General features: G+C 44.2%; 1 protein-coding gene across 3 annotated transcripts in view; it reads right to left on the bottom strand.

Moving 5' to 3' along the window:
• Positions 1 to 3,157: 3,157 nt before the first annotated feature.
• Positions 3,158 to 24,418, bottom strand: part of ANKDD1A (ankyrin repeat and death domain containing 1A) — a 38,493-nt gene continuing 17,232 nt past the window's right edge. Inside the window, exons 8-16 of one of the 3 annotated variants that reach the window (XM_047864288.1) lie at positions 22,414 to 22,512; positions 21,919 to 22,017; positions 19,676 to 19,774; positions 13,288 to 13,386; positions 10,596 to 10,694; positions 9,469 to 9,564; positions 7,059 to 7,263; positions 4,797 to 4,928; positions 3,158 to 3,835 (exon numbers count right to left, since the gene is read on the bottom strand). In XM_047864288.1, the coding sequence (XP_047720244.1) occupies positions 3,774 to 3,835; positions 4,797 to 4,928; positions 7,059 to 7,263; positions 9,469 to 9,564; positions 10,596 to 10,694; positions 13,288 to 13,386; positions 19,676 to 19,774; positions 21,919 to 22,017; positions 22,414 to 22,512 (990 nt within the window). In that variant the 3' untranslated portion in view covers positions 3,158 to 3,773. The remainder of the gene's footprint in view (positions 3,836 to 4,796; positions 4,929 to 7,058; positions 7,264 to 9,468; positions 9,565 to 10,595; positions 10,695 to 13,287; positions 13,387 to 19,675; positions 19,775 to 21,918; positions 22,018 to 22,413; positions 22,513 to 24,418) is intronic. The other 2 variants (XM_047864287.1, XM_047864286.1) reach the window with 2 other exon arrangements.

The following is a 24,418-nucleotide window of genomic DNA, read 5'->3' on the forward strand; positions in this document are numbered from 1 at the left end:
GATGCAAAACAGTGACGATAATTCTAATTTTTATCATTCCATTTATTAACTAGAGTTCTCAGATTTAAAAACAAAAATCTTCCCCTCATCAATTATTTGGTTTCTCTGAGGTACAAGTGAGACAGAAAAATCATCATGAATGCTTCTTTCCCTTTAAGTTTTAAGAATATTGAGTTAGCCATCCTATTTCTGACTTAGTCCCCACCACAACCCTGATTAAACTGATTTTTACAGGTGAGGTCATGGAGACTGGGAGGAGCCAAGAGACTTGCTCATCATCACACAGGAAAGGGCAGAGCTGGGATGTTAACTTGGATCTGACGATCACAAAACCAAGGATCTTTCCACGTAGGCCAGTGTCTGCTCTGACTGTCTTGTGACTCGAGAACAGTCGTGAGTTATGGGAAGCACTTGGGAAGCCATGAAGGTAGGAGCTTAATGTTTTTAACTATTAGCATCTGAGACTCCTTCCCAACCAACAGGAACTCCTATGGGCAGAGCCAGGCCACACATGGCCAGTAGCCCCTTCCTCTCCTGGTACAGCAATGAACTGTGAGACTGCCCTCTGCTTTCTTTTCACATTCTCCCCGTGGGAGCCAATTTTCCCTAACAGCTTTAACTACTCCCTGGTTCTATGCCCTGAGGATTGCCATTTCCAGCCCCAACGGATTCTGAGCTGGCCTTGAATGCCTGTACATCAGGCCAGCCTTCTACAGGCACACCAGACTCCACCTGTCAAAAGCCACACCCATGACCCCACTGCCCAAATCTAACCCTTCTCTCCTTAACCCACCGCCCCAACTCCCAGCATCACTGTTCCCCAGATGCCCCAGCTAGAAACAGCCATCTTGGATCCCACCCCATCCCCAAGTCTCAAGGTGAAGCAGATACCAAGATGAAACTTGGAGCAAGATGGTTATTTAGGGTCAAAGAGAAGAGGTTGTGAAGGGAAGTGGATTGGGCAGGGGAGAAGCTGAGCTGTGACACAGGCGTCCCCAAGCACCGGCTGACCACATAGAGGGCTCTTGAGCTAAGAGTGCCCATTGGAATAGTCTGCCGAGGGGCTGAAATAGCCAGGCCCTCCTGCCTCTCCAGCTCCTCTCTCCTCTTCTTTCCATGCCTCCTGTGTTCCAACCACACCATCCCCCAAATAGATACATCACACCTCCTCGCCATCGCGCAGACTGGTTTTTTTGCTTGGAATGTGCTTCCCCCCACTTCTGCCTTCTCTGTGAGCTTCTCAGACCTTCCTCTCCTTTCCCTTCCCCTTCTCCTTCCTCTTTCTCTTCCCCTTTCCCTTCCCCGAGGAAGAACAAATCCCACAGTTTTCTGTATACACCCAACACATGATAGTACATTATTGTTGTCCCAGCCCCCCCTCACCCCATCACAAGGTCTCAGAGGGCAGGAACCGTGGCTACTCAGCTCTGCAGCCCGGCTCCCAGCAGACTGCCCAGCATGGAACACACTCGGTAAATATTGACTGGTGGCAGTGAGTTGAGTGGTGTGGTTACAGAGAACCAATCCACAACAGCTTGTCTGACTTGAAATTTTGCCATACTTCTCCCAAACAAAAAAACCATATTGAATGTGAAAGATGTATTTCAACATTTCAATTTTATTTTCTTTAAGAACTTGCTTTTTCGTCTCAAAACACAAAATCCATTTCACAAAATTCATCCAGATAAATAGTCTAAATCCCATGTGGTACAAAATACATTTCCTAAATGGAATATATAGAAGAGAAGGTTTCTCCCCCTCAACACAGCACTTGAAGAGGAAGGGCATAGAGGCCACATGCTGCACTGGGGGTCCAAATCATGCTGTGACTGTGCAGCCTCAGTCCTATAGGTGATTGTGTGTAAAATAGGTTGGTTTCAAAGCCTCTTTTTCTTTCTTTTCATAAGCCTCAGGTATTTTTTAAAAATTGTTAATAGGCTTTATTTTTAAAAACAGTTAAAAATAAAACCTGAGCAGGGATGCCTGGGTAGCTCAGTCACTTAAGTGTCCAACTTCAGCTCAGGTCATGATCTCGTGGTTTGTGGGTTTGAGCCTCGCGTTGGGCCCTGTGCTGACAGCTCAGACCTTAAAGCCTGCTTTGGATTCTGTGTCTTCTCTCTCTGCCCCTCCCCCACTTACACTCTGTCTCTCAAAAATGTTAAAAGTAAAAATAAAAAATAAAAATCTGAGCAGATAGCACAGAGTTCCCATACACCCCTCTGCCCAGCAATTTCTGCCATATTAACTTGCATTGGTCTTGGTATCTAATGTTTGCAGGTTTATCTGTAGGATAAATTCCTCCACGTGGAATTGCTGGGTCAAAGGGCAAATGCATTTGTAATTTTGGTAGATATAATGCCGCCTGCCTTTCAGAGGATTGTTCCACTGTGACCTCCCACTGGCCATGTGTGACGGTTGAAGCCCCTTTCAGCTTTTAACAGTTTTTTTTCTGTCTCTCCCTCCTGAGACTCAGACCCAGTGGATAACTCTGTGGGGAGTTTTTCTAAGACAGTGGTCCCTGGGGCACCTGGGTGGCTCAGTTGATTAAGCATCCAGCTCTTGATCTTGGCTCAGGTCTAGAACTTAGGAGTTCAAGCCCCACATCAGGCTCTGCGCTGAGGGTGTGGAGACTGCTTGGAATTCTGTCTCTCCCTCTCTCTCTGCCCCTCCCACCCTGTGCACACGCACTCTGTCTCTTAAAATAAATAAACTTAAAAAAAAAAAAAAGAATGACAACTAAATGCAAGATGTGATTCTGGACTGGATCCTGGTCCAGAAAAAGGACATGAATGGTTCAACTAACAAAATTGGAATAAGGTCTGAAGATGAGTTAATAGTATGGTATCAGTGTTAATTTCCTGGTTTTGAAAATTAGACTGTGATTATGTAAGATGGTAATATTTGGGGAAGCTGCATTGTGAAGCATATTCAGAAATTCTTCATACTGTTTCTGCAATGTTTTTGTAAGTCTGAAATGATTTCAAAATAAAATTTTAAAGTTAAAAATAATTCTAGGGGTGCCTGGGTGGCTTAATCGGTTAAGCATCCAACTCTTGATTTCAGCTCAGATCATGATCTTAGTTGTAGGATTGAGCCCCACGTGGGGCTGTGCACCGAGCATGGAACCTGCTTGGGATTCTCTCTCTCCCTCTCTCCCATGCATGCACTCTCTCTCTCTCTTTCTCTCTCTCTCAAAAAAAAAAATAAAAATAAATTTTTAAAATTAAATTTCTAAACAAAATGGGAAAAAAAGAATGTGTGTACCTCTTAGAACTGTCAAAGCATATAAATAAGCTTGTGAACAGAAACACTGTTTTTGTAAGCACAGCATTCATTAAAAGCCAGTGAATGAGTTAAAGGAGATCCGTTTTGTAAGTGACAGTTGGAGTCCTTTTGCCAGGCTGGGGAGACAGGAATGCTGGGTTTGGCACCTGACCTCAACAGCTGATTAGCTGCTTATCCATTCTGAGCCTCAGTGTCCTTTCTGAAAAGATGGCCCTTGCATCTCAGGGGACTGCTGTGATGCTCCAAGAGCTGCAAAGGACTGCACCTGTGGGAAGGGATTACCTGCAAAACCTGAACTGGCCCCTGGACTAACCCCTGTGAAAGAGATTACAAACAGTGCCTGCTGGTCCTGCAGGGCTGGGTGTTTCAGTACAAGCAGCTGGAGGTCTGTTAACAGTGATTTTTTAAAAGCCCTTAAATGGTGGTCCTCTTCTGTTCAGGGGCCCCCATTCTGAGTCTCCATGCCCCTGAAGGTCTGGCCTCTCCAGTTACATGGCTGTACACCTCCTGGGGGTACCCGGGTCAGCATTTGCTTTCTTCCTGATGCTTTCTGCAAGACAGAAGAATCCTATTGCTTCATGTTGCCTAAGCTCTGCCTCACAGAGCTGGTTTTAAAAATGTTTTAATTGCCTGCCAGAGTTTGTGTTAAAAAAAAAGATAGAGCAATAATATTTAAGAACGTTTTGAAAAAGAAAAAGTCATCCCTAATTCCTCCACTCTGAAGTGACTGTTTCCCACTTTGCCTGCAGCAGCTGTGAGATACTACAAAGGGGGGCTTTCCTTTTTCCTCTCAATAACATGCTACCCATGTTTTTACTGTTGGTGCGTGACTAACCTAGCCTTCGTTATTATTGGTGACCGCCTAACACCCTGTCCTGTGGTAGCCCCGTAATGCACCATGCCAGGGACGTGTATTACAGTATTTAAGGTTCTTTCATCATGAGCTGATTTTGTTTTTAATGAGGGATTAGTACTGAACCTTTTATCTCACTTGCCTGATGATTCCACAGGGTGCCCTGAATCTCAAACCAGGCTTTTGGAATTGACAGACTCAAAAGGTCGTGATGGCCTCAGATATTTTATTTATTTGACCAGCTCTGACTGGTTCAACTCATATTAAGCTACTTCTGGCCTATATATATTACTGCTTGTGAAAAAAGAAGTCTATAGGCTGTTCCAGCCTTATTTTAAACTAGAAACAAAAACAAAAATCAAAGTACAGAGGGCCAGAGATGATAACACCAGTGGCTTTGGGGCTGTGAAAGTTGCAGGCATCATCTAAGCCCAAACCCTCATGGCACAGATGGGGAAATGGGGGCCAGGAGGTACTGTGGTTTGCTCAGGGCTCTGCCTGAATTCCAGTAGACAAGGCTAGGACCAGCAATCTGGAAGGTGCTGCCCCACAGCATTATGGCCTGGGCAGAACTTTGGGGGCCCTGTCACACTCCAAGGTGGGCCATGCAGCTCTGACTCTGGGGCCCAGTATTGCCCTGAGCAGAGGACACTCTTACCAGCCAGGTCCCTCCTGCCAATGGCCACGAGGCCCTCGAACAGTGCTTTGTTGGGGTTCTCACTGGCTATGGCCACACCATGCAGCCAGATAAGCAGCATCCGGTGGCCATGCTCCTGGTAGCTCTTGATGCCTGAGGACCATGAGGAGAGAAAGAGAAGGAGCCAAGTCTGAGAAGATGTCTGTAGTACACATGTCCAGGTGGGAAAGAGCCAAGAGGCCCTTTTCCAAGCTCCGGTGGAGCTCAGCCGAGATGGGGAGAGGAGGGAAGAGACAGCCTCAGATGGGGTGAGGGTGGAGGTTTTGTATCCTAGAACGTCCCCAACCCCAGGCTTTCTCCTGAGCATCCACCATGCATCCTGTTGGTGTTGCTCTGAAGAGAGAAAGATTTGGCACTTGTTGTTGTGATTCCATGATGCACATGACTGTTCCCTTCATCTCTGGCTGCTCACCTGTGCCTTGCACGCTAGCAGCCCTATTTTACAGATGAGAAAACCAGCATAGTGCGAGACACAGGTGGCCATGTTCTCTCCCCTGCACCAGTGATTCTTAGCTGTAACTGCTCATTGGAAACCCTTGGGAAGTCTTAGAAAACAGTGACACCTGGGTTCCATTACCCTCCCCAGAGATTCCAACCTACTTGGGTCTGGGTGCAGCCTGGGCGCTAAGCAGTGTTACATCTTCCCAGGTAATTCCAATGTACAGCCATGTTTGAAAATAATTGCCCACACTCTTCAGTGCCGGAGGAGGGCATTAACTTGTTACTAAACTCTGTGACAAGGTCTGCTCTCCCAGTCGGGGACACACATGTTTGGGCACAGCCCTCAGGGCCGAATCAGTCCATTCACTGGCACATTCAGCAGGCACTTCCTCATGGTGCTGCCCTTGGTGTAGCTGTTTCATTTGATCCATTTATTCACTATTCCTCGCCCCAGCCCCATAATTTACCAGTACTCCTTTATCATCTGTGAAAGTTCTTATCCATCATAGATGCTACTTTTGGACTCCCTGCTCTATTTCACTAACTGGTGTGCATATTTTTATGTTTGGGAAAACATATGTTGGGTATCTCTCTGTGCTTTATTGGAGCTTTATAAAAGGTTGGGTCTGGTTGGATTAGACCCTCTTCACTTTTCCCCCCAGAATATTCATTTAAATATTCCCTCTTTATTCTTTCAAGTGAACTCTAGAATCCTTTAGTCAAGTTTCAAAAACTTTCTATTTTGATTTGATTTGATTAAAACAATCAATTTTGGGGACACCTGGGTGGTGGCTCAGTCGGTTAAGCATCTCTTGATTTTGGCTAAGGTCATGATCTCATAGTTTCATGAGTTTGAGCCCCGCATTGGGCTCTGTGCTGACAGTGCACAGCCTGCTTGGGATTCTCTCTCTCCTCTCTCTCTCTGCCCCTACCCTGCTTGCTCACTCTTTCAAAATAAATAAATGAACTTAATTTAAAAGTTTTAAAAATAAAGTAAAATATATTAACATTAAAAAAAAACTTTTTAAAAAACTGATTCAAATTTTTAATCTAGTTTGGGAAAAATCAATGTCTACCTGACACTTTCTAGCCAAGAATACAGAATGTCATTCCACTTACCCAAGTCTTTTTTTAATAGTTGAACTAATTTTTACTGTTTACTCATATGCCATTCATACTTCTTTTTAGAAACACTATTGTAAATGGAATATCTTTTCAAAAATACCCCTATATATTTTTCCCCACTTACTGATAGTACATAGGAATACTATGGTGTTTGTATACTTTATCATATCTTTAGCCATTTCACTGAATTATTTTATGCTAAGTTTTTCAGCTGATTCTTCTGGACTGCTCATGTATAGGATTATAGCACCTGAAGTTAGTAAATCTCTCTTCCTTTCCAATATTTTCAGTCTTTATTTCTGTTTGTTTTCTCCCTTAGTACCAGAGCCAACATTTCCAAGTAGAAGTTAAATACTGGTGGCAAGAGCTGGTCCTCTACTTTTTATGGAGAGTGCCTTTAGTTTGTGTGAATGACGAGCTCATTCACAAAGAATGCGAGGTTCACAGGTCAAGGGAGAGGGAGAGGCAGAGGGCTCAGCCTGAGCAAAGGCCTGGAAGGATGGAAGAGCACACGGGATGTTGGCGATGACATGTGGCTTGCCATCCAACTTTGCCAGGTTGCACTGGCTTTTCCCCCAGAAATGCAGAAAACTGAACACACAAGTGCCCCCCTTCCACCCACTGGTTGCTCTGGGGTGGGGAGAGGCCGGGTGGTACCTGTCCACTGCTGCTCGATGGCATGGACGTGGGCCTCGGTGAACTCCCAGCAATACGCAAGCTTCTTCCACTCTTGAGGCCGCAGATGCCTGGAAGCCAGTCGCCACAGCACAGAGTGGAATTGCTGCGTTTCCTGCCGATGGTCTTGCTTAAAGGTCAAGTTCTTCCCAGAGGGATCCCTGGGGTCCCTGCACAACACGTGATCCTGTGGGGCAGATCCCAAAAGTGCAGCTGCCACCGGGGGGGGGGGGGGGCATCCCTGCCAGGCTCTCCCTCGGGAGCCTGGATGGGGTACTGGCATCATCACAGGCCTGGGGTTTCTGGTTTCTCACTCTGTGCCTTGCTTTGACCTCTAGAACCCCAGCTGCTCACATTGTTCCTCCATCCAGAACTCCTTTTCTCACCTCCCTGTCCCTCAACCCCATCACCACAGTCAAGAGACCATCTACATGCCATCTCTTCCAGGCAGCCTTCCCAATTCCTCTCTTTTCTCTGTGTTCTCACAGCACAAGTGCCAGCAGAAGGACTCAGCAGCTGTGGCTAACAGCAGTCAAGCCGAGGATCAGGTACTTAAGCAGATTTGCAGAATCTCAACAAGTAGTGAAGGGCGGGGTTACAGAATTCTTTCTATGCAAAGCAGGTGATAAAATGAGAAGTTATAAAAGAAGTATGTGATAGCATCGGTTAAACCCACAAAAGCCTAAGTAAGCCCCTCTAAAGGATGTGGATACAGAGTTCTGGTTGTTAAAAAGCTCAGGTGAGTTCTGGTGTCTGCAGCTGCAAATCTTACATCCTGGTCAACAATGTTCAGTCACCTATGACATGGTGACCAGGGAGACTGACTGGTTCTCATGTGGGTATTCCTCAGAGCAGTGTTCTTAGCCGCATTGGTACATTGGGATCATCCAGGAGCTTTAAGAACTACTGATGCTTGGTTCCCACACCAGAGATTCTGAATGAACTGGCCTTAGGGTGGGAGTGGGGGGCAGGCTGTGATTCTAACCACGCCGCCACCTTGACGTTGAGAACTTTTGAAGTCTGAGGTGTTAGAATTACGCACAGAGATGAATCAGTTAATCATACCCTTGGTATTAATATTTTGGGGTTACATTGAGGAGTAACCTGTTAGACATAAAGGGGCTATAATGTTTTTGAGAATCTAGCATGTCCATGAAAGAGAATATCTTATGATTGCTATTGAAATGTGTTATTAACTAATTTTGGAATAGTGATTTTTTTTTTTTAATTTGAGAGGTATAAGAGAAGTTTACTCAGTTTGCAAACAATATTGAAATGTTTAAGATATTTGAGACTCACTTTATTTATAGGTTTAATTTACTGGATATACTAGGATAACTTAAGAATTTAGGAAGCATTCAAAGTACTTTTAAAAATCTATTATTCACTCAGTTTAGAATGTTTAAGATAGTTTAATTAACTAAGTTTAAACATGGATCCAAACATTAATCAAAAGGCTTCCTTGAAAGTGGAAATTCCTAAAATTCCTAAAATATAGTAGCTGTATAAATGGAATAAGATTTATAACATGAGGGGCGCCTGGGGGGCTCAGTCTGTTGAGCGTCCGACTGCGGCTCAGGTCATGATCTCACGGTCCGTGAGTTCGAGCCCCACGTCGGGCTCTGTGCTGACAGCTCAGAGCCTGGAGCCTGCTTCAGATTCTGTGTCTCCCTCTCTCTGCCCCTTCCCCACTCTCATTCTGTCTCCATCTCTCTCAAAAATAAATACACATTAAAAAAAAAAAAGATTTATAAAATGATTTTAAAAGTTTAAGGAAAACTAGGTTTTAAAATTCATAATAAATTTAGTATTAATTTTTAAAACTCAAGTAAATGCAAAAATTGTTTCCTGCATACAAAAACAACCTTCAAAGATGTCAAAAAAAAAAACCCATCCTACCCCCATTTCCTGAGGACTGGAAAAACATAGCCTTAACACCTGCTACTCTTCCCCAGTTCTTCAGCAGACATCACTAATTAATCCCAGCACACTTTCCTTCTGGGCTCAGAAAGTTGCCTGAATAGAACACCCCGAACAGCAATTCCAATCACCTGAAGATGGCAGTGAGCTAAAACCAACTTGCCATCTCTTTATTCATGCATGCCGGCAGGCACACATGAATCCATCAACCAGGGGCTGTGACAGTGTCCAGTAACATCTCCACACTGGCATGGACCTCAGTCTGCTTTGTTTCAGTGTGGTTTAGGTGCTCACTCATCTCCAGATGCTCACAAACAACCCTGGTGTTAGGTAAGGCAGGGATTATCACCTCCTCAGAAACTGAGGGTGGTCCTGAATTGGTCAGGGCTGGGGTTCAAAGCCAGCCCCACCTAGAGCCAAGCCCACACAGTCCCTTTGCAACATGGAGAGACCAAGTGCAGGGTCTCAGTACCTTCTCCCATTTGTAGAGGCGATCAGCTTTTATAATCATGTCCACCAGGCTGATGTGGTTGCTGCGGGCGGCCACTGCCAGGGCAGTTTTCCCTTGCTGCAAGTAAGAAGTAAGAATGGAAGCCAAAGTTGCTACAGGTGGGGCGTAGGGTAGCCTCTAGTACTGACTGCAAACATTCCTGCCCAAGGAAAGCAGTTTCCAGCAGTCTACACCGGAGAGCAGAAAAGTTTTCTGGGCATGGGGAAGGATTGAACGAGGCAAGAATAATAATTCCAGTAACCACCTCTTGTTTCTTTAGAATTTAGAAAGTCTTAGAGCTTATGAAACTCAGCCTACACAACTCCTCAACATTACCTCTGAAATAGCGGTTACCTGCCCCACTTCTCAGATGAAACCAGAGCCCAGGGAAGGGGACCGGGTTCATTAGGTCCATTTGCCCTCCCCACTTCATGCTCCCAGGCCCTTCGCTCCAGACCTCCAGCACAGGGCTGGCCTCAATCTCTCCAGGAACCTGCAGGGAGCTGGGAAGCTCCTCTTTACATATGGCCAGCTACCCTGGGGCCCAGCTCAAAGCAGGGAGCCCCTCCCAGATTCAGCCTCAGGGCCCATTTCTGCCCCCAATTCTTCCCCACACCATACTGGGCCACAGGTGCAAGCCCCTTCCACTCATGAGCCTGTGACATTCTCGGCCTCAGACCAAATCTTCAGCTGGTCTGGAACCTCCAGCACCTGAGGAAGTAGTCAGCCCAGAGGCACAAAGAGCCAGGTAGCTTCCCCACCCCCGTCCTATATTTAGGGGGCTGTGGGACCCTGCTCCTCTACTCCCTCTCCCCCTCCCCACCAGGCGACTCAAGGAGCTCAAAGTCTGAGGAGCCATGAAACAGAAGGTGACCACATCACAATTCTACACCAGGAGAAGGGCAGGCCAAGTCCTGAGGGACCTCAGAGGAGGAAGGGGAAAGTAATGGAGGGGCAGAAAGACTTCCCGGAGGAGGCTGCTTTTGAGCTAGTATATAAAGGATGGGAAGCCTTGAATAGTCGGAGAGCACGAGGCATTTGTAATAGGGTCTCTGGCAAAGAGGGAGCCATGAAAGCTTGAAAGGGAGGCTGGTTGGGAGGAGAGGTACCTTATCTCTCAGGTTTAAGTTAACCCCAGTGACGAGGAGCATCTCTGCTATGTCCTGCCAGGCGTGCTCAGCAGCAAGGTGGAGGGGCGTCTGCTGCCTCTGGAAAAGCCAAAGGGACAGGGGAGTACAAAAGCATGTATGAGTGGCCCAAGACTCAAAGCCAGGACAGTTCCAAGGTGAGTACACTCTTACCTGGGCCTTAAAAAGTTTCTCTAAGAAGTTATGGGAGAGGGTAAGCTGGGTTTAGTCATAAGCCTAATACCAGAGAAAACTTGGTAAAAACAAAAAGCAGAAAGAACAAAGGAAAAAATACCACTTGCTGGCTAAGTCAACCTCTGTAATGATCCTAATATATTTCTTCTAGTCTTTAATGCAGAATGCTTTTGGTTTACTGGTTTTATATGAGATCATCCCGTATATACATTTTGCATCCATTTTTCTACTTAACATAACATTTCCACATATTATGAACACTGTTTTTAACAGCTCCATAGTAGTCTACATCTATAACCATAATCTACCTGACCACTTCTCTCTTATTAAATATTTGGGCAAGACTGATGTTGAAGATTGATAAGCAATGCTGCAATAGATATCTTTGTGCATGAGCTTTTAATGTATTTCTTGAGGCTCAATTCGCTGAAGTGCAAATACTGACAATTTTGAAGGTACGTGATATATCCTGCAAAGCTGCTTTCCACCACTAGTGGCTGTACGTGCTGGCACTGAGGACTACTAGATGGTCAGGGGGAGAGTTGTGGGGATGGGGAATTAAAAGGGTGCCTGACTGAGCACAACTTCAGGACTCAGAAGCTTCTTGTTACACAAGACTGCCCCCCCCCCCCGTCCTGGGAATATTTCCCAAAGGAAAATAGAATCAATAAAAGGAAATGGTTGAACACAGGAAGATGTTTACTACAGTGTTATATAGACCATGGCAACAGCTTGAAAACCACCAAAATGTTCAAAATAGAGTGGTTCACACAAAAGGCCCCGAATAGCCAAAGGAATTTTGAAGAAGAAGACCAAAGCAGGAGGCATCACAATCCCAGACTTTAGCCTCTACTACAAAGCTGTCATCATCAAGACAGCATGGTATTGGCACCAAAACAGACACATAGACCAATGGAATAGAATAGAAACCCCAGAACTAGACCCACAAATGTATGGCCAACTCATCTTTGACAAAGCAGGAAAGAACATCCAATGGAAAAAAGACAGCCTCTTTAACAAATGGTGCTGGGAGAACTGGACAGCAACATGCAGAAGGTTGAAACTAGACCACTTTCTCACACCATTCACAAAAATAAACTCAAAATGGATAAAGGACCTAAATGTGAGACAGGAAACCATCAAAACCTTAGAGGAGAAAGCAGGAAAAGACCTCTCTGACCTCAGCCGTAGCAATCTCTTACTCAACACATCCCCAAAGGCAAGGGAATTAAAAGCAAAAGTGAATTACTGGGACCTTATGAAGATAAAAAGCTTCTGCACAGCAAAGGAAACAACCAACAAAACTAAAAGGCAACCAACGGAATGGGAAAAGATATTCGCAAATGACATATCGGACAAAGGGCTAGTATCCAAAATCTATAAAGAGCTCACCAAACTCCACACCCGAAAAACAAATAACCCAGTGAAGAAATGGGCAGAAAACATGAATAGACACTTCTCTAAAGAAGACATCCGGATGGCCAACAGGCACATGAAAAGATGTTCAGCGTCGCTCCTTATCAGGGAAATACAAATCAAAACCACACTCAGGTATCACCTCACGCCAGTCAGAGTGGCCAAAATGAACAAATCAGGAGACTATAGATGCTGGAGAGGATGTGGAGAAACGGGAACCCTCTTGCACTGTTGGTGGGAATGCAAATTGGTGCAGCCGCTCTGGAAAGCAGTGTGGAGGTTCCTCAGAAAATTAAAAATAGACCTACCCTATGACCCAGCAATAGCACTGCTAGGAATTTATCCAAGGGATACAGGAGCACTGATGCATAGGGCCACTTGTACCCCAATGTTCATAGCAGCACTCTCAACAATAGCCAAATTATGGAAAGAGCCTAAATGTCCATCAACTGATGAATGGATAAAGAAATTGTGGTTTATATACACAATGGAATATTACGTGGCAATGAGAAAAAATGAAATATGGCCTTTTGTAGCAACGTGGATGGAACTGGAGAGTGTGATGCTAAGTGAAATAAGCCATACAGAGAAAGACAGATACCATATGGTTTCACTCTTATGTGGATCCTGAGAAACTTCACAGGAACCCATGGGGGAGGGGAAGGAAAAAAAAAAAAAAGAGGTTAGAATGGGAGAGAGCCAAAGCATAAGAGACTTAAAAACTGAGAACAAACTGAGGGTTGATGGGGGGTGGGAGGGAGGAGAGGGTGGGTGATGGGTATTGAGGAGGGCACCTTTTGGGATGAGCACTGGGTGTTGTATGGAAACCAATTTGTCAATAAATTTCATAAAAAAATAATAATACATACATACATAATTGAAAACAAACAAACAAAAAAAAACAAAATAGAGTGGTTCATAAAATGATGTTCTGTTCAACAAATATGAGACAGCTTTTTACAAGCTCAAAAAATTAATTCCTCAACTCTAGGCCATGCTAGGAGATTACAGCCAAGCCCTGCCCACCTGGGAGGGTGCCCAGATGGTTTCTGCAACCACTTACATTGTCAGTGGCATCCAGGTCACTGCCTGCGTCAATGAGGAGCTGGACCAAGGCGGGGAAGTTGTGCCTCACAGCGAGGTGCATAGGAGAGGCTCCCTGCTGGGGGAGAAAACACATGAATCAATTGAACGGTCCCTCCCAGGACTGTCCAGCACAGCTTGGTGCTGGGGGATCGAAGTAGGGAGGGGTATATAGATATAGTGCTTCTAGGTTTGTCCCTTCTTGCTCCTCAGAGGACATGGGTGGCTTGAGGAATCTATAACCCCAAAGGCTGAATCCCTGGAGCCCAAAACTGATCCTCAAGGTGGGTGGGAGCTTGAAGACCCAAGTTTGAGACCTTGCTATGCCAGAAACTCACTGTGGAACTGTGCGCATTTCCCTTCTCTGCTCCTCTTCACCTAGCAAGTAATGTTTGCTGAGCTCCCTTGTAGCAACAACACTTAAAATTCTCTAATATCTTATTGAATCCACACACGAACCTAGGAAGTATATATAGGAATGGTGTTACTAGTATTTTCAACTTACAGACAAGAACACAGAGGTTCACAAGACGTAAGTGACTTGCCCAACAGCTAACAGGAACCTTGTGTTATTGGAGTTTCTCCCTTCAATACTCAGGTAGGTGCCTGATTACTGTTTATGTGTGGAAGGAAGGAACGAGGGAGCCAGCCAGGACCAGAACAGAGACCTCACTCCAAGGCAACACACATCCAAGGCCTCACTCAAGGCTGGAAGACTCCTTCATCAGTCATCCCCTCTGATGCCTGACCACATGGCAAAGTAGAGATACTGCAGTAGCATCCTTCCCTCTAGGTGATATAGTGACACACACATAGTGGAAGAGTACAAAACCAAAACACTGATGGTGGAAAAACAGGCTCACATTTTAAGTGTAAAAAGATTACAGAACAGAGTACACACACACACACACATAGATACACACCCCAAAAATGTCCACTACCAGTGTCTATTAGTTTAGGCCAGCAAATGAAAAAAAAAAGGTTTATTGATATTGGAAAAGAATATTTAAACTATACAATTATTTGTAGGCAATGTGATTGTATATTCAGACAGGTTTAAAAAAGCTATTACCCCCTAAAAAAAAAAACAAAACTCTAGTAAAATTAAAAGTCATAGAGCATTCCTATATTGAATGCTACAAGAAATGACATAATTTAAAAAAATATTCACAATATCAAGTATTTATGTAGAGTATAATTGGAAATGGACATATCAAAGGCAAACTAAAAGCTATATAACATCACTGAAGGATATAAAATAAGACATAAAGAAATGGCAAGACTTCATGCTCCTAGTGAAAATACATTAGAGAGGCTCCTGGGTGGCTCAGTCAATTAAACATCTGACTTAGGCTCAGGTCATGATCTCATGGTTTGTGAGTTTGAGCCCTGCATCAGGCTCTGTGCTGACAGCTCAGACCTAAAGCTTGCCTCGGCTTCTGTCTCTCCTTCTCTCTATGCCCCTCCCCTGCTCACGCTCTGTCTCTCAAAAATAAACATTGAAAAAAATGTATAAAAAAACATATTACAAAGATGACTATTTTATATTATTTATAAGCTTAACGTAATCCCAAACTCAAATTTCAATAAATACCAAGAATTATTCTGAAACACGTCTAGAAAAAAAATTTGAACACAGGTAAAAACTACCATAAGAATTTCAACTTCAACAATGGCCTCAGATCATTGCCAGATAATAGAAATAAAAATCAGGCCCCAAAAAGGTCTGCTGTGACAGTGAACAGGCAAAAACTAGAAACTGGCTCAAATGCACGACTCAGGTGAGCCTGGAAATCTGTCCAGAACTACAAGTCTGGGCTTTCCAGGAAGCAGAAGGCCATGGAGATAAAACAACCAAATACACTGGATATAGCCTCAGTCGTCCTGGAAACCCATCTGGGGGAATGTGGTCAGAAAGGGGAGTGGAAAGAGAGCAAATATGGCTTTTAGTTGTTTTACATTTTATTTATAAAAACCAAAAGAACCAAAAAGTACACAGGTATCTAGTGAAAAGCTTTCTTCTACCTGCATTCACACACCTGCTCATACCCCCTACTCCTAAACCCCATCAGTAACCTAAATCTCTGCTTTTATGTGTATCCTTCCAGAGACTTTTAAATTTTTTTAATGGAGCAGAACTTTCTATTTTTATTTTGAAATAATTATAGCGTCACATGCAATTAAGAAATAATATAGAGAGTTCTGGTGTATCCTTCACCCACTTTCCCCCAATGGTAATATCTTACAAAACCCTAGTAATATCCCAAGCAGGATAATGACTCTGACAACATCCACCATCTTATTCAGATCCCCCAGCTTCACTTGTAGTCATTTGTACATGTATGTTTAGTTCTACACCATTTTATCACATGTGTATGTTCATGTATCCACTACATAGTCAAGATACACAACAGTTTCCTCACAAGGTCCTGTGTTGTTCTTTTTTTTTAAGATCTTAATTTTTTAAGTTTATTTATTTATTTGTTTATTTTTGAGAGCGGTGGGGAGAGAGAATCCCAAGAAGTCTCTGCACCAACAGTGCAGAGCCCAATGTGGGGCTTGAACCTATGAACTGTGAGATGATGTCCTAAGATGAAATCAAGAGTCAGACACTGAGTAACGGACTGAGGCACCCAGGTGTTCATTTTTTAGAGTAATCTCTACACCCAACGTGGGGCTTGAACTCATGGCTCCAAGATCAAGGGTCCCATGCTCTTTCTGACTGAGCCAGCCAGGCACTCCTGGGGTCTTTTTTAATTGGGAGAAAACGAAAAAGCTAATACACACTTCGGGTGAGAGGACTAAGAAACAAGCAGCCTGGACACTGCTAGTGACTCTGCAGATTGGCACAACACTTCTAGGAAGGGTTCGGCTTACATATCAAGAGCTAGAAAGATGCTCACAATATTTGACCTCAAATTCCCTATTTCTGAGAATCTTGCCCCCAAAGAGGTCATATGCACAAAACTATGCTACCTGCATTAGCAAGTAAACCTGATGCTCTACCACAGTTGAGGAGGTTAATAAATCATGGTGCCTCCATTCATCAGACCAAATGTCATCATCAGCAGGCTCTGAGGAACCTCCATGCTGTTCTTCATAGTGGCTGCACAGTGTGCATTCCCACCAACAGGGCATGAGGGTTCCTTTTTGTCCATACCCTCGCCACCACTTATTTCTTATGTTTTTGATTTTAGCCATTCTGATTGGTGTGAGGTGATCTCTCATTGTAGTTTTGATTTGCATTTCCCTGACAATGAGTGATGTTGAACATCTTTTCATATGTCTGTTGTCCACTCATATGTCATCTTTGGAGAAATGTCTGTTCATTTCTTCTGCCTGTTTTTTAATTGGATTATTTATTTTGGGGGGTGTTGAGTTGTATCAGTTCTTTATATATTTTGGATACTAACCCTTTATCAGATATGTCATTTACAAATATCTTCTCCCATTCTGCAGGTTCCTTCTTAGTTTTGTTGACTGTTTCCTTCACTGTGTAGAAACTTTTTATTTTGATGTAGTCCCAATAGTTTACTTTTGCTTTTGATTCCTTTGTGTCAGGACACCTAAGTAGAGAAAAGTTGCTATGGTTGATGTCAGAGAAATTACTGTCTGTGCTCTCTTCAAGGATTTTTATGGTTCCAGGTGTCACATTTAGTTCTTTAATCCATTTTGAGCTTATTTTTGTGTATGGTGAAAGAAAGGGGTCCAGTTTCATTCTTTTGCATGTGACTGTCCAGCTTTCCCCACACCATTTGTTGAAGAGACTTTTTCCCATTGTATGTTCATTGCTCCTTTGTCAAAAACTAATTGACCATGACATTGTGGGTTCATTTCTGGGTTTTCCTTTCTATTCTGTTGATCTTTGTGTTTGTTTTTATGCCAGTACTATACTGTTTTAATTACTACAGCTTTGAAATACAACTTGATACCGCCCATTTTGTTTTCCTTTTTTAAGATTCCTTTGGCTATTCAGGGTCTTTTGGGTGTCATACAGTTTTGGGGATTTTTTGTTCTAGTTCTGTGAAAAATGCTCTTGGTATTTTGATAGGGATTCCATTAAATCTGTACATTGCTTTGGGTAATATGGACATCTTAACAATATTTGTTCTTCCAACCCATGAGCATAGAATATCTTTCCATTTCTTTGCATTGTCTGGAATTTCTTTCATCAGCGTTTTATAGCTTTCAGAGCGTAGGTCTTTTATCTCTTTGGTTAAGTTTATTCCTAGATATTTTATTGTTTTTAGTGCAATTGCAGATGGGATTATTTTCTTAGTTTCACTTTCTGCGGTTTCATTATTAGTGTATAGGAAAGCAACAGATTTCTGTACATTGATTTTATATCCTGTGACTTTACTGAATTCATTTATCAACTCTAGTAGTTTTTTTGATGGAATCTTTTGGGTTTTCTATATGTAGTATCACATCATCTGCAAATAATGAAGGTTTTACTTCTTCCTGACCAATTTGGATGCCTTTTATTTCTTTATGTTGTCTAATTGCTAGGGCTAGGACTTCCAGTGCTAAGTTGAATAAAAGTGGTGAGAATGGATATCCTTGTCTTATTCCTGACCTTAGTGGAAAACTCTCAGTTTTTCACCATTGGCTGTGGGCTTTTCATATAAAGCCTTTTATTATGTTGATATATGTTCCCGCTAGACCTACTTTGCAGAGGGTTTTTTATCATGAATGGATGTGTGCTTTGTCAAATGCTTTTCTGCGTCTATTGAAATGATCATATGGTTTCTATACTTTCTCTTACTAATGTGATATGGGATTTTTTTTCTTAATTTCACCCTGCTGTTTCATTATGAGTATACAGGAATGCAACAGATTTCTGTACATTGATTTTGTATCCTTAAGTTGAATTTTTTAATTGAAAAAATACTTTAAATTTCAGCTGGGGAAAAAGAAACATTTGAGAATACAAAAGGATAAAAGATTATACTAAGAGACAAGGGTAATTAAAGGAGACTAACTTTATATGCCTTTAAAATAAATTATAAGGCAATAATAATTAAAATAATATGGTACCAGCTCAAGATTAGATATACAACTTACCGAAAGAGAATCACTTGCCCAGATATAAAGCCCATCATATATCAAACTGCAAATATGTGATAAAGGAAAGAAGGAAAAAGCACTAAGAAATGTTATAATTATTTAATAAATTCACTTGACATAGAAGTATTAAAAAATTGGAGGGGAAATCTATTGAGTAATATATCACACCATATACAAAAATACACTTTAGGAAAATTAAAGAGTTAAACATAAAAAATCAAATCATAACTAGAAGATACTGAGTCCTGCTTTGGGTGAGCTCAAGCTCCGCTTTGGGTGAGCCCCACTTCTCTCTCTCTATCTCTCTCTCTGCCCCTCATGGGATTCTCTCTCTCTCCACCCTCGCTCACTTGCACCCTCTCTCTCTCAAAAAAAAAAAAAAATGTTCATAAAATCATTATTTATCCTGGCAAAGTTAGAAACGACTTAAATACCAAACAGTTGAAGTACCGTTAAGTGTGATGTGGTCACTGAACTACATCTGGCATTAAAAATGGTTGCTAGAAAAACTCGTAACCTTTGATACCTGAGCTGCATAATCTCCACTGGACTGGAATCAAATTTCTGATGTCTTTATGGGTAAAAACAAATAAGCATCACCCTTTCCAGAATTCTGCCTTAGCCTAGTTACCACACATATGAGGACAACTGGTAGGGAATAAGGAAAAGTCATTGCTTTACTAGGGTGCTGGGATTAGGGATCTCTATATTCCAAAGAATTGTGTTATACTGCTTTTACAGTAATTTTAAATATAGTGTTTATTTCAGCTATGATATGACCTCTTTCTAGTCTAAACAACAGATAGTTCCTCATTTACATAATGGGAATAATAAGAGTGCCTATAGATAAAGAAACAAAGGCCCAGGGAGGTCAAAGCAACTTGCCCAAGGTCATTCAGTGCATGGCAGGGCTAGGCCTCCAAGCCAGGTTATCTGACAAAGTCCATGTCTTAACCACAGGATATACTGTCACCTGTGAGTATACCACACAATATAACAGGACAAAATGAACAACCAAGAGGCTAGATTTGTAATATGAAAGATCATCACTAGGTCCCAATGGATAAATGAGTGGAGAACACAAGCAGATAATTCACTTGGGAGGAAATGCAACTTGGTTGCTAACCCTGTTCTAGCTAGAAGCTTATCTGGCCCACCCTCATGTGGCCAGGTCCCCCAGTCCTGGCCCCCATCCCAACCCCAAGGACCTAAAGTGCCCATCTCTGCCTGCTGTGCTTCACCAGTGAGGTCATGAAGACTTTGCAGTGGGGACCCCCCTCAACCCAAGCCCCCACACTTACATGATCAGCTATGTTGGTGTGGCCTCCTGCATGGATGAGGGCCCGGGCCACATCCTCAGAGCCACCAAGGGCTGCGTAGTGGAGGCAGCTTTGCTTTTTCTAGAGGGAAACAGGCATCAGTGCCATGTCCTGAAAGCCCCTCACAGTGGGGCTTTGGGATCCATTATTCCATTTATGTCTCACAACCCCGGGACTATTACCCCATTAAACCCTGAAGCTGGAGAAATCAATGCCTTGCCTAGGCCTGGTGACTGGTAAGGGGAGCTCACTGTGGTCTGAGCTTTTCCGTGCCTCCTTTCACAAACTTGAGAATGTACATCAAAGAGGGGAACAAATAAGATTTGCCAGTACAGAGTAAACCCCACCTGGTGCACACCTGCTGGAGTGGGTCTCAACGTGCCCAGGCAGGAGCCTGGCAGAGCCAGTGCAAGGGCTTCACCTTGATGGGCTTTCTAAGTGCTCTTCTTCAATCAGAGCACGCCCCTGGCCAAACGACAAGCTCACGTGAAATACCCCTCCACTCCTCCAGGCAGACCCTTCTAGGTAGCCAACTGTTGCAGACTGCCCAGACTGTTCCCCAGGACTTTCACTTTCAAAACCAGGCCAGTTTGGGGCAAAGTGGGACGAGCTGGTCGTCCTCCCAAAGTCCTATCTGAGCTGAGTGCACAAGGGTGAATGGGAACCAGCCCACCTCCCAATGGAAAATGTAATCGCTTTGGGTCAGCCCCCTTCTCAGAGAGCCTGCAAGGGGTGGGAGTGTCCAAATAGAATGTGCCTTCTGCCAGAAACCTCAAGCCAAGGCTGGAGCACAAGGCCCAGTGCAGTGGGCAGCTCTAGCTCTGCCAATGACCGCCAGCTGGACACCACCTCCCCAGTCTCTCAACTCCTATGCTGCTACTGCTGCTTGACATTTCACTTCTTTTGCCCCCTCTCAGTACTGAGCACTGTGCTGGGCACAGAGAAAGGGCTGCTGACCAAAGAGCAATGTCGGGCAGATGGAAGGACATAGTTGGGTACCCTGGGGCAGGTGCTTTCCCCCTCTGGGTGGGCCTTGGTGTCACCCAGACACCCTGGGGCAGAGGGTGCTACCTGCTAGGGAAGTTCTGCAAATTAAGTGTTTTGTGACTTTTAAGCATTATTCACATTCAGGGGACTTTAACACTGATATCATTATTAACTTTACATTTCAGGCTCTGGGCTGATGGCTCAGAGCCTGGAGCCTGTTTCCGATTCTGTGTCTCCCTCTCTCTCTGCCCCTCCCCCGTTCATGCTCTGTCTCTCTCTGTCCCAAAAATAAATAAACGTTGAAAAAAAAATTTTTTTTAATAAATTTACATTTGCCATTTTTCTATTTATTTTCTATATGTCTCCTGTCTTTTTTGTTCTTCTGCTTCTCCTTGACTGCCTTCTTTTGTGTTAAACATTTTTAGCATATTTTAATTCCTCTGCTTTTTAACTATTTTTGCTATTATTTTTATTTATTAGTATTATTGCCTTCTGATTGAAATTTAGAACAAAGAGAGAATTCCAGATCCTGAAGCCATTCAATCAGCCAAGAAAGATTATTGGTCATTGATCTAAAAACAAAAAGCAAAAACAAAACAAAACAAAAACACCAACTTCCTACCTAAAGAAAGGCTACAACCTCCCTTTCCAGGGCACAGAGGAGAATTTCCAACAGCTGACTTAAGGAATACAGTAGTGAGAGAGAGGAGGCCTCTCCCAGGCTCCAGCTCTGAGGGCTGGTGTGGCCCCTTCCCAGACAGGGCAAACTTTCCAGACCATGAGCTCTGGAGTCAGGGGAATGGGCTTTTCAGACTCAGCTTTGCTTCTTACCAGCTTGTGACCTGCAAAGGCACTGAATCTCTCTACAGCTTCAGTTTCTTCATAGGTAAAACAGGGGAAATTTTTCTGAAGTAATAGTTATAAAGGGGACTCATGAACTACCAAATACCCAGCAATAAGAAGACACCAACAGGTGTTGAGCTCCTAATACATCCCAGACACCATGAGGGGTATTTACTCCTCAACAGCAATGTAAAAAAAGTAACTACATAGCATCTCCATTTTGGGAAATGAGGCTCAGAGAATTTAAGTAACTTGCCCACTGTCACAGTGCTCAGTAGTGGAGAAGCCAAGACCACACCCTGGGCCTGCCCTCAGGGCCTCTATTCCCACACAATTAGGGTCAGGGCGAGCTCAGTAGCCAAGGGAAGACATTAGTCCTGGGGAGGCCTGACTACCTGGGTGAGGGCGTTCACGCTGCTCCCAGCCTCAAGGAGCAGCTGCACACAGTCAGGGTGGCTGCCTTCAACCGCTGCGTGTAGGGCAGTCAGACCTTCCTGAAACACAAGGGGAGAGGTATGAGGGTGGCAGGGAGGCTGAGGCCAGACCCTGAGATGAGAAGGCACTATGGCTCCAGGCACTATGGCTCCAGGGCTATTGAAGCTCTCCACCACCATGCTACTCTGGACAATAACCTGGGTTATTTGTGGTCCCCTGAGCCCCATACCTGATTTTCTCACCTTGAGGAGCATGTGATATATTCACTCCCGCCCCCACACCCCTGCTCATGTTCTCACCCTCCAAGCTGCCCCACCCCCTGCCCTCTGTCTATTCCCTTTTACTCCAGAAAGTCTCTAGCAAGGGAAAATCAGGCTGCACCACAGGCTGGGGTTCCTTGAAAGCAGGAGTGAGCAAGCATCACGCATCTCTGCATCTTCTGGGTAGTGACTCACCACATTCTGCTCCTCCAGGTCCAGCCTGATGTCCACGAGTCGCTGCAACACAGTCAGGTGGCCGCGGCTAGCAGCCAGGTGAAGGGCTGTGTTCCCCTCCTGCAGGCAGAAGGGCTCCTGAGGGACCAGTAGAATCATAGACCCTTGAGGGCCACGGGGACCTGCTGGAACCACCCTCATTTTATAGATATGGAAGCTGAGTTCCAAAGAGGGGAAGTGACTTATCTAGGGTCACAGAGCAAGTGTATAACAAACTGCAGCCCTGAACACTGGGCCAGTATCTCCCTGCCCCTGAGAAGTGTGCCTCAAACTACAACCAGGGGCACTTACAAGGGCCAAGTCCTGGTTTTTCCTATTACATGTCAAGGCAGATACATTAGTTGGGGGAAAAAAAAAAAACTTTCCACACTCCTCTCTAAAGCCAGTCCCTCCTAGATCCATCCCCTCCCCTGCTCAAGGCCAAGGCTCTCCTCTGCTCTCAGGCTGTGCCCAGGCAGCCAGCCACATGGCCTAGTTCAAGATGGTAGCTTCTCACCGAATAGTGTGGCCACACTGACCACACTATTTAAAACCGCAACTTCCACCCTGTGTCCTCCTGATCCCCGATCCTGCTCTGCTCTTCTTTCCCTCTTCCCCCATAGCACCGATAACCTAACACACTCTATAATTTGCTTATATACTTTGCTTATTGTTTATTGTCTGACTCTTCCTGCTAGAACATAAATGCCTCAAGGGCAGGGATTTCTGTCTACTTTGTTCTTCAATGTTTGGGGCCTGGGGCATGTGCCAGACATTCAATAAAATAGTTGTTCAATGAGTAAATACTATGATGGAGAGACTGACATGTGTCTCCTGGAACTTGAGAGCCACAGGGCTGGTAGTTGTCTCACACTTGAGAAGTCTAAAGGTGACAGCAACAGAGCCAAGAGAGGTGGTGCCACTGGGTGGGGCAAAGGTTCCCCAACTTCTTTATATCACAATTGGCTCCTGTCAAGGGTAGTCAGGTGGGGTTGTCCTTTTTTTTAAATTTTTTAAAAAACGTTTATTTATTTTTGAGAGAAAGAGAGCAAGTGAAGGGGGGGAATAGGGGAAGGACAGAGAGGCAGAAAGAGAGAGACACAGAATCCGAAGCAGGCTCCAGGCCGTCAGCACAGAGCCCAACATGGGTCTTGAACCCACAAACTGTGAGATCATGATCTGAGCCAGACTCAGACGCTTAACCAACTGAGCCACCCATGTGCCCCTGGTGGGGCTGTCCTTAAAAGGATCTTTCTGCAGAGGGCAAGTGGATGGTAAAGGGGCCCAAGCAAGAAGGAGAAGAGCTGGAAGGGACCGGCCAGAGAAGAAGTATGTCCCTAAGGAAGAACCACAGATGGAAGACCAGAGCAGTGGCCCCTGAGGGAACCCACAAAGGCATGAGAAGAGATAATCCAGCTTTAGCCATTCATCATACCCACAAGGGCTCTGGGACATATCTAACTCTACCAGTCATGGGGGCTTCTAGCTCAAGGTCTTTTCCTCAGCCCTGATCTACCTCAGCACCTTCCTGAGGAAGGAATCAAGATATTCACATCAGGCACAGAACTCTTTTTGAAAAACTTTTTTAAAGTTGTATTTATTTTTGAGAGAGAGAGTGACAGATTGTGAGCCAAGAGGGGCAGAGAGAGAGGGACACAGAATCTGAAGTAGGCTCCAGGATCTGAGTTATCAGCACAGAGCCCAACAGGGGGCTCAAACTCACAAACCATGAGATCATGACCTAAGCTGAAGTCAACGCTTAACCAACAGAGCCATCCCGGTGCCCCAAGGCACGGAACTCTTAAGGGCCCAATGAGGGTGTGAACATATGCCAATGCCAAAAGGGTACTTTAAACAGATATAGACATACCTCCCCTCAAGGTAAGTCCACACATACATAAAACAACTATAACTACCTTCTGGGCTGCAAGATGAAACATTTAAATTTCTTCTATGATCATTACCATTTTGTGTTAATAAATAAAAG

This window comes from Prionailurus viverrinus, chromosome B3 (assembly GCF_022837055.1).
Source record: "Prionailurus viverrinus isolate Anna chromosome B3, UM_Priviv_1.0, whole genome shotgun sequence".
Taxonomy (NCBI): Eukaryota; Metazoa; Chordata; class Mammalia; order Carnivora; family Felidae; genus Prionailurus; species Prionailurus viverrinus.